General features: G+C 33.6%; 1 protein-coding gene across 14 annotated transcripts in view; it reads left to right on the top strand.

Moving 5' to 3' along the window:
- PCDH15 (protocadherin-related 15) overlaps window positions 1-21,946 on the top strand; it is a 1,021,780-nt gene that overhangs the window by 888,528 nt on the left and 111,306 nt on the right. For all 14 annotated transcript variants that reach the window (XM_011938778.1, XM_011938777.1, XM_011938779.1 and 11 more), the window contains one exon: window positions 55-195. In XM_011938778.1, the coding sequence (XP_011794168.1) occupies window positions 55-195 (141 nt within the window). The remainder of the gene's footprint in view (window positions 1-54; window positions 196-21,946) is intronic.

The raw sequence follows: 21,946 nt of genomic DNA, 5'->3' as shown, positions 1-21,946 counted from the left end.
TTCTTTCCTTATAGCCTAACGACAATGACCAGGTAATTGTATTTTAATTTCTAGATACATTTGGAATTAATAACATCACAGGTGTTATCTATGTGAATGGACCTCTGGATTATGAGACCAGGACAAGCTATGTTCTTCGAGTCCAAGCTGATTCCCTGGAAGTGGTCCTTGCCAATCTCCGAGTTCCTTCAAAAAGTAAGTTATACTGCTTAAAGCTTTTACGAGAATTGTATGATGTCTGTGCTAATTTTTTAATGAAATACATATGTCTAAAATATCATTCTCAGTGGACAACATAGAAAGATCATTAATACTCTGAGATGATTGCCTATTTGTTTAAACAGCTATTATATGACAATGCGGGGAGTGATTTCACACTCCTGAAATGTCAAGAAAATAAAACACCGTTTTCAAATTGTGTATCTGATGTTGTTAAAATACCACCATTGTCTGTGTATGTTAAATAATAAAAGTTAGTCCCACTGTGAAAGCTCTGGATAAACCTTGGGAAATAGATATTTTTAATGAATGACTACTAGAAATTGCCTAAATTGTGTGGCTTCTTGTATTTACATATTTTCTTAGAGAAAAGAAAAATTCATCTTAAAATTAGTGACCAACCTTTACTGTAATTCGTATATAGCATCATTTTTTATTTTTAATTTGCACTTTTTAACCTACCTTTTTAATCTATGAAATGAGAATTACTATCCTTTTACAAAGGCAAGATTTTATTAATAATTAAAAAGATTAATTTTTTTAAATGAGAGTAAACAAAGCGTCACAGATTTAAGCCCAAGTTCTGTGACTCTAAACTTCAACATTTCTGTGGCATATCGTTTACCCACACAGAGAAGCATGTAAAAGCCAATTTGTGAAGGGAACTGACACAGATTCAAAGATGTTATCAATAATGCGATAATTCTTTTCCCATCTATTGAGGTAATACTCTTTTGCATTTAGGCAGTATCCTTTTGTAATCAAAGCAACCCTTTTAAAATCTAGAAGACTCAAGATAATCAGGTTTAATTTAACTATTAATAGAATAGAAGCGCAGAGTGTGAAGTGAGAAACAGGATCTGGAACATTCACCCGGGGACTATCCCTGGACATCATTTCAAGGCATTTCATCAAGCAAGCCTTCTTAGAAGGGGGAAGAGGAAAAAAGAAGAGGGGAGAGGCATAAAGTGAGAACCCAGGCAGTATGAGAGGAAAGAAAGCAAGACAGGAGCAACAGGCAGAAGATGCAGGATAGAATTTTTCTGTGTCAATTTGGCAATTGATCATAAAAAGAAATCACTCCTTTTCATTTATGGCAAACCTCATTTACTGATTTAGTGTAGAGAGCTGCTCAGTTGCTTGTAGAGGTACAACCAAATCATTTGAAAAATCAGATTATACAAGTGTCTTTGAAATAAAAGGAATTAAATTGTCCTCAATAATTATGCATCACTCACATAATTAAATTGTTTAAAAATAGCAGATAAGTTCTTTGAGTTTCTAAATTCTTCGAACTACAGGCAATTATGTTTCTAAAAATATAGAGGATGCTTCTAATTGTAAACTGAATTGGATAAATGAGGAGTGAAAAGGCTGAAGTAGCTCTAAATTATGTAATGTAACCTATTTTATTGCAAATACAAATAAATGGGAAAGATTAATTGAAAACTATACCTGCAATCTTTACTCGAAACAAATGAACAATTTAAGAAAGAAAAATTTTAGGTTGTAGAACTTGATATTTCTCAAGTAATACCTGTGGTTTTTATGAATAGAGGTGCATTAAGTTCTTATATGTGAATATAATACAACTCCCATTACTTTAATTTACATGTAAATCTGAGGCTAATAAAAGTTTATCTAATGTACATGTATATACTTCCATGTGCCCCAGTATGCATGTAGAGGTGAAACCAATTCATGAATTATCCTGTCAGAAATGCATGAAGTCTAAAAGCTAAAGTATTTACTGCCTGATTCTTTGAATATTGTTATTAACCTTTTATGACTGATCTTTGCCTCCTAAGTTTGAAATAAAAACCCATATATTTCTAATTTGATCTCATTAATTAATAACTGTTAATGGCCTAGAGTCAATCCCCAGGCCATTAGCTATGCAAATAAGACCATTATGTAAATTGAGGTTAATTAATTAGTTAGCTGAATGTTCATCTCTGCTGCAGAATTCGTTGCCTTGCCACATATCATTTGAATAAAGATAATAAAAATAAGAAGTTTAATTCATTAGAGAAGTATTTTATTGTGACTTCTTTACCAAAAATTTGTTAATGAAATTATTTTCAAAGTAGATTCTGCAACCATGATGTGATTAGATTTAATATTTAAATGCAAACTAATTAAAATGTAAAATTTTAGAGCTCATTTCATAAGTTTAACACTAGGAATATTTAAATATTTTAACCTTTTAGTTGGAACATTTCAAACATACAAAAATTACAGAGAATATTACAGTGAACCTCTATGTATCAACTGCCTAATTCAACTTAATCATGCCCTGGGAAATAGTCTTTCATCTTTGCTCTCAACTACCCACTATTGCATTATTCTGAAGCAGGTCAGAGTCAGAACATTCAACCTATACATATTTTGATATGCATATCTTAAAGACTCTTAAACTTTAATGAAAATATCATGATTACTCCTGCCAAAAGTAGCTAATTATTTGATATCAACATATATCCAGTTGGTATTAAACATAGTTCATATTAAAAATATCCAATTCATATTAAACATGTATTTACATCAGAATTCAAATAAGGTCTATACATTGCCATTGGTTGATAGGTCTGTTAAGTCTCTTTTAACCTGTAGGCTTCACCACTACCACCCTCTTTTATTCACCTTGATATTTATTTATGCAAGAGACTACATTTCTGAAGCCTGGATTGATTACTGTCTCTCCAAGTGGTCATTTCATGTTCTTTCTGCTTCCTTTATTTCCAGGAAATAAGTAGTTATATCTGGAGGCTTAATCATATTCGGGTTATTTTTGATTTTGTTTTTAAACAAATAAATCATAGGTGATATTCACTCATTCCTTAAACATTAAATCTCTTTGATTCTCTTTTTGTGATACAGATAGTAGCAACCACCAATAGTAATGTTCTAAATCCATTATTTTTTTCTTTTTATTACTTCTATATTCGTTAGCCAAAATATTTCTATAAAGAAAAACATCTCCATAGCAAATATTCAGTTACTCTGAGGTGCAGCAACTATAGGAAAAACAAGGAAAAAAAAGCTTTGATTCTTGCCTTTTATTATTGATTTTCAAAATAATGAGTTGATTCACTAGTACACTCAAAATGAGAATACTGAGATGACAAATATGTTTGGTTTTCTGGGTCATATGGTCTCTGTCAGAACTACTCTACTCCATTGTAGCTTAAAAGCAAGAAGAGATAATATGCAAATAAAAGGGTTTGGCTATGCTCCCATAAAACTCGTTTTACTAAAACAGGCTGTCTGTAGGCTGGATTTGACCAAAGGGCTGTAATTTGCCGACAGTTGTTCTAATACTTACTTTTACATTATATGATACACTGTATTTTTTTTTTTTGCCCTATTCATATCGTTCCTGTTGTGAGCAATGCTTCTGCTTCAACCCTTATATTTTCCCACACATCTAATTGAAAGTCATATTGTTTTATCCCTCATAATATCAATAACACATTCAGTCATTTCATTATCAGTAGCCCATTCCCAAGTAAAGTCCTCAATGTAGCATTATGGGGACACTATTTCCTATGTTTTGGTGCATTAAGAAAAGAAGCTTATCTTAGGGCTTTAACATTGAAGACCAATTTGACAGGATAACTTGACTCATTTTCTTTTTTAAATTAATTTTTTTCATTCCATTTTCTTATTCTTTGAAGCATTACTGTAAAAAAAAGTGTAATGACAAACTGGTCTTATTTCTGAATTTCCAAATAATTGCCTTTATTTTTTCTTTAAAGTTCAGTATTTTTGTTAAAATATTTCTACATGTTGGCAATTCCAGGTCATTTTATTTTTTATATATATAGTATAACTGGTCAAGTCTCACTTAAGGTTTTTTTTTTAATTCTAGCTTTTATTATTTTTTATTATTTTGACATCTATTCTGGTGTTACTGGCCACAGGTTCTTATGCTCTCGTGTAATAGAAACTGACATAAGGCTAAGGAACTTTCCCAGACTCAAGACATTATTGGAACTTATGCTGGAGCACAAGGAAAGCAGCCCAGAAGAGAGAACGTCCTCTTGCTGCCTCCTTGAAGATAGCCAAGAGAGTAATTTTAACAGGCCTAGCCATGAAAGGAGTGACATTGAAGCGTGTAGAGATGGGGAATTTATAGCACTTGCATAGTTTGATAACATGCTTTTTCATGTGTCCCATATCTCATTAACATGTTACATCTCCCCTGCTGGGTGTGATTTTTTTTTCTTTCTTTGATACAGAGTCTAGCTCTGTCTCCCAGACTGGAGCTCAGTGGCGCGATCCTCATTGCCAGCTCCACCTGCCGGGTTCACACCATTCTCCTCTTCTCCTCCCAAATAGCTGGGACTACAGGCGCCTGCCACCACAGTCATTTTTTTAGCCCTCTGTGCATGTGGGTATTGGGGGCCAACTTCCTTGAGTAAGATGTATGGTGGAATGTCCCTCATCTTGGTTTCTCTAGGTAACTTACAGCTTGCAAACTCTTGTGGTCAGTGGAAATGGCATGAGTGGGGTGATGTTGTCATCACCTTACTGTGGTGCAAGTTCTGGTGACTAGTGTGACTGCATGAAATAATGCTCTAGTGGAGGTGATCTGAACCCAAAGTTCCATCCCTCCCCTGTCTCACTGGGAGATTCCTAGTACACAAGTGTTGAATCTTCTCATATCTTTTCATCACTTTCTCGCTAATCTCTTTGTATTAGAGCACATTACTGTAAAGAAATACCTGAGACTGGGTAATTTACAAAGAAAAGAGGTTTAATTGGCTCATGGTTCTGTAATCTTTTCAGGAAGCATGGTGCTGGCATCTGCTGTGGTTCAATTGAGGCCTTGGGAAGCTTATAATCATGGTGGAAGTCAAAGGGAGAGCAGGCACATCACATGGCAAAAGCAGTAGCAAGGGAGAGAGAGTGGTGGGGGAAGGTGCCACACAATTTTCAACAACCAGATCTTGTGAGAACTCACTATGGCGAAGACAACACCAAGCCATGAGGGATCTGTCTCCATGAGACTGATCTCCCACGTCCTCAGCTGCAGCACCCCATTAGATTAAAACCTTCTTCCCTAGTAATACTCATTGTCTCAGTGATTGCCCATCTGTGTGGCAAGTAGCAGAACCTAGACCAAAACCATGGTGTTTCAGTAACAGGGTTTACCACTCTGAACACCATTACTCTCAAGGAGAATTGAAAATGGTCAAGCGAATTAAAATTTAGAAGTGACTTTGTGTGAGTATTCCTTTATAGGGGAGGGTTGTTGTAAAGTTGTACTTGAATTCACTTCAACGATGTACTTTCCCAAAAAAACGAGGTCTGGGGAAATACATGCTTTCGCTTCTCAAGTTGAATGTTGGCAAGTACAGTAAAAAAAACATTGTGCCCTTATATTGGCCTAGCACAGCAAATCCATGTTTGAGACATATCAGATAAATGTAGAGAGAAAAAGAGCAACAAGGGATTACAATGACTGGAGTGTTACATTATATTACAGCTACATCTAGATAGGTCTGTGCTTCTATAAGTATGCAGGCAAAGAACCTGTGACTGTCCTTTGCCTACATAATTATACACAAACCAACCCAAAGGACCAGATTTGGGACACATGTGAACGCCAGTTTTCTTAAATCCTGTTCAATAGGATTACCTGAAGGAGTGATGATACTGCAAAAGGCAAAAACTAGAGATAGACTGCTGAATTCCTATTAAAATGACAAACTGGAATTAACTGAAGTACACTGGCAAACTGAAGTTACTGCAGGAAAGCATATCAGTGCTGAAGATGCTCTCACTGACAATGTCTGTTTTAAACCCAGGTCTGACCCAAAAAGTATTCAACCATTTCACAACAGTAATATTTAAGTAGTAACTTTGCTACCTACCTTATGTGCCTTTTCTCCATCATCTCCAAGGTCAGGTAATAGAAGTCTGAGTGATAAAAATCAACTGCTAGTGAATGAAAGATGTGGTGGTAGTTAATAAAGAAAAAAGTAAAAAGAAATCTCTTATAGACTCTTCCCAAAAGGCAGAAGAACTTCCATTAACATATCTAAGCTGGGGAAGGACAAAAAGTTTTACCTTTAAATGAAATTTGAAGTATTAGATTAATATATTGAACTAGAGAATCATTTTTAAATTCTTTTTAAAATTACCTTTACCATAGTACTTTCTATTAACAATTTTTTAAAAACTATAAATTTTTTTGAGCTTTTATTCAAGAGCAGGAAAAGTGTTAGCCCATATTAGCAGGATAAAAGAGAGAGTATGAAAGAAAAAAGAGACTTTTATAATTGTATTCCATATGTTCATATTAAGCATATTATTTCAGTGAGACTGTAGAACAGGATTTAGTGGATATTGTTAAAATGGATTTAGTCTGAACAAAGACAGAAGTTTTTATCTGTTTTGTTTATTGATGTATTCCAACAGCTTAAAATGCATGGCGCATAAATATACCCAATAAAGATTTGTCCAATGCATGAGTAAGTCTAGAAAATTAAGGCCAGATTGTGAAGTGTTTTAAATATCATGTTAACAGTATGCAAATTTACAGCACACATACCACTCATACAACCCACCTGGGGCTGACTGCTAACTAAGCCCCAGTTCTGCCCACTCCCACCTCACCACCCCTGATTTGCAGCCTGTACATAACAGTGGTTTAGTCATTACTACAGATGGAGCCAGTACACTGTTTTAATCATGGGAATGTGCTTAGGAGCTTCCTCCCAGTACTTGAAATTGCAGGGAATCTGAAAAGCTTTGGGGTTTTCTCTCTCTTCAATTCAGCTAGAAATTAGGTGTTGATTTTTCATTCCTCCTGCACTGCAAACTTTCTGGCCCTCTAGACTCTTCTTCCTGTCTCATTCTGTTAGGCATCCCTATTTTCTTCCTTTACTCCAATATTGACCACTAATTTGATCAAATAATTATCTTCATTTTACAGTGTTAATGAAACACCAGGAATTTGGTCTAGGTCCCGCTGCTTGCTGCACAGAAAGGCAATTACTGAGAAAACAGGTATTGCCAAGGAAGAAGGCTTTAATCGGGTGTTGAAGCTGAGGAGATGGGAGCTCAGTTTTGAATCCATCTCCCTGATAGACTAAAGCTAGAGGGTTTATATAGCAGTGAAGAAACATAACAGTGTAAGAAAACAAGAACTAGGGAGGAGCAAGGAGGTCTCTGGGGCAGTGATCTGGTCAGTTTCAGTTATTTGATACTTCCCCCCCTCCAGGCCTGAAGGTCCTCCTTTCCTGAGGAAGGAACTCAGATAAAACAAATAAAAGTTTTAAGCTTTAACAGCAGAAGGACCAATTTCTATGTTTATCTGAAAACAGCTGTCTATGGGACTATTGGACTAGTTTCAAAAGGAAATACAAACGTGAATGCATTGCTATTTCTAATACGTTATTTCAAAATTATGAATCATCTTTTCCTATCTACAGTCTCTTTCTTTGCAGAAAAACTCAAACTCTCCTAGGTTTTTAGGATAAAATGTTATTTGGTCCCAAAGAAGCGTCAAGAAGCCTGTACCCAGAACATCTATAGAAATTTATGTTAATATTTCTGTCACAGAGTCATTCCCATTCTTTTATTTTTATGTAGAACAAAAGCAGTAACATGCAAGTTTACAGCACAGATTAATTTATGTAACTCCATAATTGAAGCAACAATTTTTGCTTTATGGTAAAATTATAATTATCTTTAAACATGAAAAAAGAAAGCCATAGCTTTCTATAAATATGTCATTGTGTTTTGATTCAATAACTAGACTTTCAATCAGGAATAAATGACAAGACAATTAAGATAAACTTTAAACTGGTGGTAAAACAACTCAAATGCTATTGATTTCATTTTATGTTTTAGCTTTAGGGTACGAGCTTGTAATGGATTTCATTTTTTTGACTTTTATGGTTTCACACAGAAGGTCTGTGACAAATAATGCTAATGACTCCTTACTTAAGATTGATTGACTTACAAAAACATCCCTGTTATAACTTGGGTAACAATATTGTAGCCTGTGACATATTATTTTTTAGTCCTAAAATCCCAGGAATGATCATAGCCTTATATTTATATTATAAATATATGGCCACAGATTTAGACACTGTATTAATAATGTTTTACTTTAAAATATGAGGAGCAGTTTATGAAAATTAACACAATAATATTAACAACATTTTTCTTTCAGAAATGTTAGGCATCTTATATAAATACGTAGTTGAAAAAACTATATTTTCAGCGAAACAAAAATGTATTCCAGTGGACTCATAGCATAAAATTGTCCAAGAACAAATTACATTGTGCACAATAAGTTTCCTGGGAAATGTGATTTGAAAAATGGTTATAGACTATTATTAATACATTTCTGAAACCAAATGCATTGAAACAGTGCTCTTCCATTGATCCCAAATTGATTTGCTGAACTGATGACAATGATATACAATCAAACTTTTCAAAATAGAAAAAGATTGCATTTCTGCATATATAATACGAGAAAAACCATATTTCATGAGGGAAATATTTTATATTGCTTCCATGGGCAATCAAAATTAAAATATTGAAGAATCTAGGAATGCATAAAATAGTTTTCCTTCTTATACCTAAGAATAAGCCTGGAACTAAAGAGAGGAGATACAATTTTCTTCATTCCTGGAAACATATTTATAATTAATATAGTAATTAATTTAGATTTTTTTCTAAGCCTTTTTAGTCCAAATTTAAATTGGGATTCAAAATGAGACCATTCATTGAATGCCAAATATCTTTACAAACTTATGTTTTCCATAGAGTATTAATTACTGATTAATAATGAGGCCCCAGAATGATACAATAGTCACTCTAAACCTCTTGCTTTAGAAAAACTCTCATTTCAATAGAGGCACACTAAACCCTGTTAAATGCAAATGAAACTATGCACAGAAGAACTGGAATCTATTAAGTCACTTATGTTACAGAAATAACGACACTTCCAGAAATAGAAAACAGGTACAACTACATGAATAACATAAGCATAAAATGTAGCTTAGCAATCATAGATATGAGGGAAATTATCAGAATTTTCTTCAAAAGCACATTAATTCTTCGTTATTGATTATGGTTGTAGGCATTGGCTATCCCCATTCTGTTGTAATATAATCAAAGTCAGGTCTTCACTATAAAGTAATAACTTGCTAAAGATTTAGCATAGCTATTCGATTGGTTTTTATTTATTTTTATCATTATGGATAACACAGTGTTTTCTGTTAATAAAATTACTTATTTTCCCAACTTTAACAAGTAGCTGATCTTACTGGTTGACTATTGAAAGAAGAAAAAATAAAAGCTTCCTATTAAGTAGACAAAAATAATTTCAGCATTATGCTTAAATAATAAAAAGAAATATGGAGAAAGGTACCATATAGAAAATATGTACATATGAGTGAACATTCAAAAGGTTTCATTGTCTCCACTTCACAAGTCTCTGAAGTTCTGCTGGGCATATCCTATGTAACTGCTCTTCTGAATTTCTATATTCATTGCATTCTTTTCACTTAACCCTAAGGAATGTCTACATCTAAATGTCTTTGCTTCCACAAGTCTCTCTTTTTAAAAATGTGCATTCTTCACTGTTTTTCAGATCAACTCAATTATTCTACAAGGGTCAGTTTAAAGGTCATCTCATTTTTGAAACTTTCCTTAATCATCTATTGTCCCTGTCATATAAGAACAAATACAACTGGCCTGTGAGTTCTCTTCAAATAAAAAGATGTAGTATTTATTATTCAATTTTATCTTGTCCCAGATTTTATCACAGGTGCCGTGTGGATGATAGCAGAGAAGATAAAACTGTGAGATAGTTTTATCTCAAAGAAGAGAATAGTATAGATAGCACTATGAAGATGAAAGATATATTTCAAAAATAGTATATACTCCTTTTCCTGCACAATACAAAAATTGTCTAGTAAATTATGTTTGATGCCATGTTCTAATGCTTTAGTCAAAGAAATATTGTCATAATATCTATTGTTGTACTACTCTACCTTTTTGATATTTATTGTATATATAAAAGATCACGTTATAATTAACCATATATTTTCATGATTGATTTTGTCCAAAATGTATCTGATTTTGAGCTGGTCTAATTAATAACAGTATAATTTTATAATTCTTCACAGTGAATTGTGACTTGTATCAGATTTGCAAGAACATTTGGTGGGTTAAACATATAAAGTGGTAATAAAATAATAGATACATGGACAAACAATAGAATTTAGTGTATTCCAAGGTAAAAGTGGTAAAGAATGAATGGGACAATGCTCTTTTGATCTTGAAATTAGATATTACTTATTATCTGTGACAATATTACATGGATTGGTAAAGGATTTGTGGGTCCCCTTGTAATTCTTCTTACTCTTTGACTAATGTTAACATTTTTACACACATACACACACACATACACACACTTGCATTTACATATGAACAAAGCTTCCAAACAGACTAGTACTTTTTAAGTTATTATTTCACTTTCAACAAGTATGTTCCCTTTATTTTTGAGGCACATCCAATGTGATTCTGTTTTTTTGTCACATGGCCCCTAAAACATTATTTTCCTGCCACAGAGATAATGAAAAGTATGTTAAATTAACAAATATATATCACATATTTGCAAAACATAAACATTTTTCCTAAGTGTTGTAAGGGGATATATATCCACGAGGTGAGCTTAGCGCTTTAAAGAAGTTTCTATCCTGTTGGAGAAGCTATGCATAAACAATAAGTAGTAGCATGAAGTACATGACTAAATTGATATACAAGAGACATAGGCATGCATGATTTGAAATTAGAGTAACTTTGTCAATGAAAAAAACTCAAACTCTGCAAAACATTTGAAGAAATTTATTCTGAGCCAAATATGAGTGACCATGGCCCTTGACACAGTCCTCAGGAGATCCTACAACATGTTCTCAAGGTGGTTGAGGTGCAGCTTGGTGTATACATTTAAAATTATTCTAATTGGCAATTGGTTCAAATTGGCTTCAGAAGACAGTGAATTGCGATCCTGGTAAACAAGTTAGTGAAGAGCAAAAGGAAGTAGATAAGTAAAAGAATCATAAAATAGTGTTTCTCATAAACCAGCTGTTTAAACTACCGGTGATAATTACCTGAGATACTCGTTTAATAAAACATATTTTTGTGATCTCTTTTCTAAACCTACTTAATTAAGATATCTGGAAATGGAAAATGGAAATCTGAATGTTTACTATTTTGTTGTTGTTGTTTCTTCACAACTATTTGAAATACTGATAGGAAGATTAGCTGCTTGTAGTTTTTTGCTTTGTTTTGTTTCTTAAAGCAGAGAATTAACATGAAAAAGTTAGCTCAGTTATGTAGAATAGCTTGGAGAGAGAGAGAATGAATGCTAAAAAGAATTGGATAAATAGGCCAGGGCCAAACTAGAACTAGTATTGGGCCAGTGAGATGAGGAAAATGTAGGACAACTGCAAAAAATAAGTTGGTAGGACTTGATGACTGGTTATAAAGAGAAAGGAAGAAATCAAGGATGCTTTTATACTTTTGATCTTGGGTGACATGAATAAGATCTAAAAACTTGTAGGAAACTAGGAGCTGGATTTCCCAAGGTGTTCAAGACTGATAGGTAGATTTTGAAGAAAGGTCATATAGCATGATTACTTAAATCAAGGAATTGTTATGCAAAGGGTTGCTAATCTCACATGGTATAAATGTAAAATAATGAGGCTTAAGTGAGGAAACCAGGCAAAGAAAGCATCAAATGAAAAAGTATCTCTTGACCTCCCAAAACCACAGAGAAAAACTTAATTTGCACATGCCTGAACACACCACAGAAAGGGCTCAAAGCTAGAAACCAGGGACTGGAAACACTACAACTCTACAAATATAAAGGAAATGTAGAAAAAAAGGTAAATAAAAATTCACTGGCAATGTAATGATAGGACATTGCCTGTCGAGGCAATGATCAGTTTAAAAGGAGATGAGCTAGTGAAGCTTGTATCAGGGGTAAGTGCTGTTTAGATCCATTCTGGTAACTCAGATCCAATGACCAAGTTGAGCTGTCAGGAAAAAAAAAAAAAAAAGGTCCCTTGAGGCGCCATCTGATTTGTCTCTCTGAGGCTGTCAAGAGAAAAATGAAAGACTGAGTTCCAGAAAAGCTCTTCCATTTAGTGAATGAGAGGAAAAGAATAGCCATTGAAGAGCCCAGTGCAAAAAAATGAATACAATTTATGTAGTGACGACCTGTTAGCCAAAGGAAAAGAGGGTTTCAAGAAAAGTTGAAAATGGCTGAAACACCAAATGTTGCAGATACTGCAGAAAAATTATGACTAAAGAAAGTATGTTGGATAATAGTTAACTTGGGCCAACAATAACTAAAGCTAGTGCCAAATAAATAATGAAAGTCTTGTATGTGGAAGAAAACGGGAATTAAGTAGGTAAAAGATTTTTTGGTTTTATCGTCACAATTTAAACTTTAATTTATTCTTAAATATTCCCTAATTTCGTTAATGTTTACATTTTTATAAGGCATGCATTTCAATTTAATGTACACATTACTTCAATGCAAAAGCAAAAACTGAGAATTTTATGATCCAGAGATAAGAAACAGAAATTCAGCTTGTCATTCTTTTTAATCATTATTCAAAACACAAGTCTAGTAGTCAATTCTTCCCGATCTAATTCATTTTTTATTCCCAGGAACTTTTGTAAGTTCAATTAATCAATCTTGTTCCTGTTTTTATCCCTCTTGGTATCTTGTACCTAATTAGTCCCCCATGTAATATCTTAAAAATAATTACAGACAAGCAGTTTAGAGGAAATCATTATTTTAAATGCTGTCACTTTCAATTTTGAAAGCCTGTTACTAGTTATTTACTTACAGCATATGCTTGTAATCAAGACTCTTTAATAGAAGTTGCTATAATTGTGTTTTATTAAAATACACAAGAAAGTTGGCTACTTTAACCAGTTTAGTGGCTCAGTTTTGTTTACAGATGATCCTTATTTGATGATATTTCATAAATGTTCAGATATACCTGAGTTTAAAGGACAAACAGTAAGGGAGAAATTTATCAAAAATCTATACTAGGAAAATTCTATATAACTCAGATTATTAAACAATTAAATTGTTCCCATTTAAAATTACCTTAATAGAACAGCAGAGAAAAAGTAGATACACAAAAATTTTATGTAAGAAATTACTTAAGATCCATGATTTTGGTATCAGGCCTGAATTGCATACCCAGTTGTGATCTTTACAAACTTCTCTAACCTTTGTAATCTTCAATTTTCTCTTAGGGTAAATATGTCTACACCTCATAAGGGTATTTGAGAATTTTAAGGACAACCATACCTGAAAAGTACTTAACTTACTGTGACATAAGAAATACTCTATAAAAAAGTAGTTTTTTATTACTACTACTAGATGTGATATGTTCGAACCACACAAAATTATAGTAAGAACATACTAAATATGCTTCATCTACTCCTTTAGTAAGTGTACAGAGAGATATCTCATGCTTGCCTCTGAATTCTCTGTATTACCAGTGATTGTAGGTTGTGACGTTAGAAAAGCAGCCAGGCATCTTTTGAGGGTTTTAGATTTGAATATCCCTATCTTGATTGACAACCAGATAATATACATACAGAAACGCAGACAACTTGTTTTTCAAGAAAAGATTAAAATAATGTAATAATCCATGATGATAAAAAAGAAGATATACTAAAATTTAATACTCAATTAAATTTTGCAACACAAAATGAAAAATCTACATTTCATAATGTCTTTCAGGAGGAAAGAATCCAGTATCTTTTCTGTAGGTAGGAAGATATGGTGTCCATTCTCTGCTATGGACTGAATTGGTCATTCCAAACTATTTTTGGCATGGTTAGTAAGTTGGAAACAGCAGAAACCACTTCTGACTGACTTATACTAAGGGAATCATATCAGAGGAATACTTGGTGGCTTGTGCAAGCAAGAGAGAAATTGAATAGGGTCTAAGGAAAAACAAAAACATGGAGAGGCTTCAGCAATCTTAGAAACTCAAGTAACAATTCCTTTTTGGGCAGTGCCGTTGAGAGAGCTGGGGTCAATGACCTTCAAGCAACTGACAGTCAGTTCAAGGATCACACATCTGAAAGTGAGAGAATCTGATTGGCCTGGCTTGAGTTACCTATCCTTGGCCAGGGGTGAAGTGAAGAGTACAATAGTTGGCATTTCTATTAAGGGCTCATGGAATGTAGAGGTGATAGTAACCCAAGGAGGGGAAATGGACTTCTGTGGCCAGAATACAGGAGGAAGTGATATTGTTTAGGCAAATTTTAAAAAACGTCCTATTAGGGCTGAAATGTGGTTGAATTAACTGTTTGGTAAGCAGTATGGAGGTCGGTGTAGAGGGGTGGCATATTACTTGAAAGTTACAGTGTTAAATTTTTACTTTATATCGTAAGAGAATTTTAATTTTCATTTATACTGTGACTAGTGCTCAAAAATGTAAGTAGCTGATTACCCCAACTTTTGAAGGTTTATCGGTTTATGTTGCTTCAAAAACTATTTTCTCCTCTCAGAAGTTTAGGAGAAGATTAAAGATAATGCTTGGGGTTAATTACACATTGCAAGAACTGTGAGCCCCTATTTTACAAGTATTAATTAAGCACTTTCCAAAAGCTCAATTTAGAATGTTCATTACACTAAGTAGTTGTAGTTAAATTGATCCCACTTATATTGCTTCTAAAATTTCTGCAAAAAGTGAATGATTTAATATGCTGTATATCATATGACTAATGAACACAGGGAAGATATATAGATAAATAATAATTAAATTGTGTCTTGCAAGGCCACTTCTCTCTTTATTCATTGCTTCTTGGTTGAATCTTCACAAGTAAATCAAATATACCTAGGGAAATATCTTCTTACAAAAAGCAAGCAAATTCTTATTTTATTTTAGGAGGAAAAAAATATATGCTTTACTAGCATAAGCTAGGGCTTGTTGATGAAGAAAAAAAAAATGAAGATTTGCACATAATATCTCCACATGTTCTTCAGATGAAAGAGATGATATTTTAGAAACGGCATAGAAAGGAACAAATACAATTCAAGATTTTCATGTACATTATGCTTTATGACTTCTATTTTCTCTCTACTTCTAGTCTTCCATCATGACATTAACATTAACTATTTTAAATTAGAAAAGTAGTACTTATCATTATATACAATAAAAATAAAATACGAAAAGAAGAAAATTAAAATAATCTATCCCATGATTTTGATTTTTTAAAAAAATTTATCTTTTTCAATTATATTGTAATATCCTAATATATTATTATATAGTGTATATACATACACTTATATGCACTTACACATAATTTATCAATTTTTATTAAAATATGCAAATGTTTTGAAAATAGAATATACACCATAACACTTTTCACTTTTTATAGACAATTCTAATGTTTTATAGGTGTATGGTGATTATAAACATACACCTGTTTATTATGACATTTAATCATCAAAGTAGTCTTATTGCTTGTCTACAGTTTATACATGAGAAAGCAGGCCCTTGTATTCAACTGCCTCGTCCAAGATCAAAAAGTCCTCAACTTTATAGAAATGGGATTTCTCATCTTGTATCCATACTGTTTTTACTTTGCCTCAAGCTGTCATGAGGTGAGCGAAAGGGTTATTTTCAAATGAATGTATATAGAAACACTTCCACTGGGAGGCTTTAATTCCAACCAGATTATCTACATATGCCTTAAATTATTTTCCTCATGCAGTTTAGAAGTAGGTTTGCTTTCCCTGGCCCCATTCTAGCAATCTGTATTCTCGGCTTCCTGGGTATTTATAAAAACTTAGAAAGTTTTAGAAATTTCCCAGTGAAATGTTTATTTTTCTTGTGGTCCTAGGCATAGAAGTATATACCTAAATACCTAAAACCTAAATACAAATAAATTATTTTTTTTTGCTATAGAAATAAATTGCCCTACTCCCCACTTCCCATAAATCACAAATTTTAGAATTATTCAAAGATTATTTCAGGTTTTTTAAATGACTCAAATTTAAGGCCATAAAGTGAAATAGTTATATCTATATGTTGTTACAGGTTCAATCTGCATATTATTTATGCTTTCTCCTAGTTGAGTACTTTTACACATGTTATTTAATCCCTCCAAGCCTCATCATCTTCACTGATAAAATGTGAGCAATCAATAATCTGTACAATGTTATTATAGGAGTAAATTGAAATAATGCACAGAAAACACTTAGTCCAGAAATTTCTCAATGATTAGTATTACCATTAAAGCATCCTGTCAGTGATGTTTGCACATAAAAAGAGCTTCAGAGCTCCCACATTTGTATTAAAACAGAATTTTGTTTTTCCTAAATTTTTCATTTGGGAACATCCTAACACATTTCTGTTTTGAAATATAGTATATCCTTAGAATTTTACATTGAAAAGAACACAATAATATGTCTCTTGTGTGCAAAATGATGCCCCCCTTCCCTTGAGACATCTATGCCCTAATCTCTGAAATTTGGGAAGATGTTAATTTACATAAGATAAGAGACTTCCCAGATGTGATTGGATTAAGGATTTAAAAAGGGCGATTATTCTGGACTATCTAGGTGGACTCAATGCAATTGCAAGCATCCTTATAAGTGAAAGAAGGCAGGACAGTCAGTGTCAGAGTGATGCAACAGAAGATTCCACTGGCCATTGCTAGATTCGACTGATGAAAGGACACTAAGCTTAAAAGAATGCAAGCAGGCAGCTTCTAGAAGCTAGAAAAGAGAAGGAAACAGATACCGCCCTGGAGGCTCCCGAAAGAAATGCAGACCTGCTGCCTCTTAATTTTAGCCCAGTGAGACCCATTTGGACCTACATACTATACAATATTACACTGGTGTTGTTTTAAACCACTAATTTTACAGTAATCTATTCCAGAAGCAATAGGAAGCTATGGTGATATCCGTGTGTGTGTGTGTGTGTGTGTGTGTGTGTATGTGTGTGTGTGTTTGCATTAAAGGACAGAGGCACTTATTTGAGCAGCATTAAATAATTTAGCACATTGTTTCAAAAGAATTTTTTCCTCTTCCTTCGACAATGCCATAGACATTTACAAATCCTTTAAATCATTTGTAGCAACTCTTCGGTTGATATCCAAATATAGAAGGGGCAATGGTATTTGTCTGCCTTTTGAAATAGATGTAGCATTTTATTCAATAATTCTTTATTCAGTACTACTATTTGATTGCCTGTGTTCTAGAAACTGAGCAAAAGTGTCTAACGGAAGTTAACTTTGCTGTTATTACAAATCTTGTTTTAACTAGGGAGAGAAACCTGGGCATGAATTTTAACCATGTCTGGGAATGAAGTCTGGCTCTTCGATATAACAGTTGACTAGTTCCTTAATCTCCTTGAGTCTCAGTTTCTTTATCTACAAAGCAGAAATGAAAATACCTATTTCATGGATTTGTTGCAAGGCTTTTAAATAAATCTTGTAAGTAAAATGTCCAATGTAGAGAAACTATTCAAGAAAGAGTAATGCACCTTCCATTCCTTCCATTAAATGTGGAAAACCATATTTGGTTTGTGTATTAGGCCATTTTTGCATTGCTATAAAGGAATGCCTGAGGCTGGGTAATTTATAAAGAAAAGATACTTTATTTTGGATCATGGTTCTACAGGCTGTACAGGAAGTGGGGTGCTGGCATATGCTCTTGGTGAGGGCCTCAGGAAGCTTCCAATCATGGTGGAAAGTGAAGGGAGAGCCAGTGGCAGCAGAAACAAGAGGGTGGGGGAGGTGCCACACATTTTTCAATATCCAGATCTCTTGAGAACTCAAGAGTGAGAACTCTCTCATCACCAAGGGGATGGTGCTAAGCCATTCGTGAGGGGTCCACCTCCATGATCCAAACACCTCCCACCAGGTCCCACCTCCAATAGTGGGGATTACATTTCAACATGAGATGTAGGGGAGACAAACATCCAAACCGTATCGGTGTATTCATTTCATTTTGATGGATTCTTCTCTTATCTTTTAGACACAGCTCCTTTATAGTCTCAAGAAAAAAAAGAATATAGTGTTAATATCTGTTGTGTTTGTGTCTGTGTTTAGGTGCACATATGAAAATTCAAAACTGCCCATGTGACAATAACTACAGTCCATGTGTCTTTTCAAATGCTTAGCAAATTGCATTTCCACAACACAATCTTTTTGCATCTTTGATTGTTCTTCTGTTAGCCTGTTTATTTATTTTAGTATATTTATTCATCATTGTTTTTATTTAAACAAAGCATTAGTTTTGGGGCATAAATCTACTTTTATTTTTAATTATATGTCAAAGAATTCAGAGGTCATTTAATGGTCTATTCAGATATAATAATTTTGTCTTTCTCAGCTGTGATCCTGCAATTCAGTGTGCAATAATTCCTATTAGGCTTGTAACATCAACAGAATAGTGTTAGGTCAAATATTATATACAGTCTGATTTTCTTGAACCCTTGGTTTTTGAAATAAATTTTCTATAAATATGTGGTCTTGTGTAAACAAAAGTATGCGTATTTAATAGGACACGGTACTTTTCATATGTTTTCCAATAGTATTTCATTATGATTTCATAAAATTATTTTACTTGCATGAAAAATATGTATTTTCCACTACATTATTTAATGTGTACTATATTCCTACATAATATCTCATATAAAAACCATTTTCTTTTAAAATTCAGTGCTAGGAAATCTTATTTCAATTTCATGCTATTGGTATTTTTCTTCCTTCTGATAATAGTAATAATGTTTTATTATTATATTATCTAATATAAAATATTAGAAAACTAATATTTTCTCCCTCCTGCCTGGAGAGCCCGAAATCTCTGAGGCGTATATAAAATAGTAAAACTACCATGTATTTAATGCCTTACCTGCATTTGCTCATTTAATCTAGTTATTTATGTAAAATTATTATCATGTTTTGAATAAGAAACTTTACCTCAGAGAGAGTAAGTAACCTATATAAGGTCACATAGCATACATGTGGTATTATCAGGTTAGACCCAGGCTCTGCTTCCAAAGTTTATGCTTACATTTTTATTGCCTAGATTACAACTACTACAGTTTTGTTGATCATTATGAGTCCTGTAATAGCATAATAGCTGGTTTCTGTAGGGAACTAGCATTTAATAAATAAAACTGATTTAAAATAGTGTCTTTTTTTATCTCACAGAAACTGAGCTAAAAGTCACAAGTACTCGGTTGCAGAGGCTTTTAAATATATCCATTTGAACTCAGGAATAACAAAATGTTGATAGTACCAATGAAAACAAGCAATTTTGCATCCTTAACCCCTATTTTGGTGATTACAACTTGCAGATAAATTTAGTCATAAAATATTTCCAGGAGGAAAACATGTTAAAATGGATTTAAAACCAAAATTTAAGTAATACTTAGAATATTACTGTTTTCTTTTTCCTGATTATTTCCTCATGACTATACAGTTGGCCTTCTGTAACCATGGGTTCTGCATTAATGAATCCAGCCAACCAGAGATGGAAAATATTCAGAAAAGAAATGGATGGTTGTGTCTATAATGAACATACACAGAATTTTTGTCATTATTCCTTAAACAATATAGTATGCAACTATTTATGGAGCATTTACATTGTATTAGGTATTATAAGTTATCTGGAGTTGATTGATATGGGAAGATGTGTGTAGGTTATATGCAAATACTATGACCATTTTCTATTGGGGACTTGAGTATATATGGATTCTGGTATCAGAAGGGGGTCCTGGGACCAATCCCCCACAGATACTGAGGAATGACAAAGTGTCAGTGTTGTCATTTTCTTCATGTAAAGACTTAGCTAAAATCAAGTATTATATATTGTACAAATATGGGCCGGGCACAGTGGCTCACACCTGTAATCCCAGCACTTTGGGAGGCCAGAGTAGCAGATCACAAGGCCAGGAGTTTGAGACCAGCCTGGATAACACAGTGAAACCACGTCTCTACTAAAAATGCAAAAAGTAGCCAGACATGGTGGTGGGCGCCTATAATGCCAGCTTCTCTGGAGGCTGAGGCAGAAGAATTGCTTGAACTCAGGAGGTGGAGGTTACAGTGAGCCAAGATCGTGCCACTGCACTCCAGCCTAGACGACAGAGCGAGACTCTATCCCCTACAATAAAAGGAAATATGAATGTCACATTTGGGAGCCAGTAGTGACAGGCAGTTATTTACTCAATTCAGTTATTAACCTGTCAGCCAAACACATACAGAAAATATTTCTTTTAGATACAAGCAATTAACATTATGCAAAGTCTAATTAATTCAATGTCCAAGCTAAATTTGAAAACTGTTGAAATGAACCACAAAAGAGTCAATCTATCTTTCTGCCTAGCCACTCAAAATAAATAGTATATAAAAATGTAGCTACAAATAATCTCTCCAGAGCAAAAACTGAGAAGAACCAATGAGCTTCTCATCCTAATATACTTAATAATTTATTTTCTAACTGTTTTGTAAGTATATTTTATTCCTGTTAATTCTCTCTAGTGGACACACTATATTTTCTCTCTTTTCTCTCAAATTCTACTTTATATTTTTAGTGAGTAACTTAAAAATATACCAATTAAGATGAATTATTCCATTTGTAGTAAAAATATGTATTTCCACCTGTATATTCAAAAATATGTATGTATAGACCCATTAGTAAGAACAGCTGAAGCATTTCTCTCAGATGATCCTTTTGTTTTTAACATTAATTTGCCTATAGAACCATTAATTTGCCTATAGAATACAAACTGGAACAGGGGAACATAGAGAAAATTAATAATGATATAAAAACCAGAATCTTCAAGATGTTTTCAAATAGCCCATCAAATTATAAAATGGTTTCAGAGTCAATATTTTCCTAAAGTTAAACTTTTTAGAGAAATCTGTTGTTTTTAATAGATTGCTTTTAATTGAAACAACATGCAGTTGTTTGTTGTTATGATTTTTTTTATATACTTTAAGTTTTAGGGCACATGTGCACAACGTGTAGGTTTGTTACTAGGGTATACGTGTACCATGTTGGTTTGCTACACCCATTAACTCGACATTTACATTAGGTATTTCTCCTAAAGCTATCCCTCTACCAGCCCCCAACCCCATGACAGGCCCTGGTGTGTGATGTTTCCTGTCCTGTGTCCACGTGTTCTCATTGTTCAATTCCCACCTATGAGTGAGAACATGTGGTGTTTGATTTTCTGTCCTTGTGATAGTTTGCTGAGAATGATGGTTTCCAGCTTCATCCATGTCCCTGCAAAGGACATGAACTCATCCTTTTTTATGGCTGCATAGTATTCCATAAAGTATGGTATATATATGCCACATTTTTTTAATCCAGTCTATCATTGATGGACATTTGAGTGAGTTCTAAGTCTTTGCTATTGTGAATAGTGCTGCAATAAACATGCATGTGCGTGTGTCTTTATAGTAGCATGATTTATAATTCTTTGGGTATATACCCAGTAATGGGATCGCTGGGTCAAATGGTATTTCTAGCTCTAGATCCTTGAGGAATTGCCACACTGTCTTCCATAATGGTTAAACTAGTTTAAACTCCCCCCAAAAGTGTAAAAACGTTCCTATTTCTCCACATCCTCTCTAGCATCTGTTGTTTCCTGACTTTTTAATGATCGCCATTCTAACTGGTGTGAGATGGTATCTCATT

Source organism: Colobus angolensis, unplaced genomic scaffold, assembly GCF_000951035.1.
Source record: "Colobus angolensis palliatus isolate OR3802 unplaced genomic scaffold, Cang.pa_1.0 Scaffold177, whole genome shotgun sequence".
Classification (NCBI taxonomy): Eukaryota; Metazoa; Chordata; class Mammalia; order Primates; family Cercopithecidae; genus Colobus; species Colobus angolensis.
This window is presented reverse-complemented; position numbering and strand designations above follow the sequence as displayed.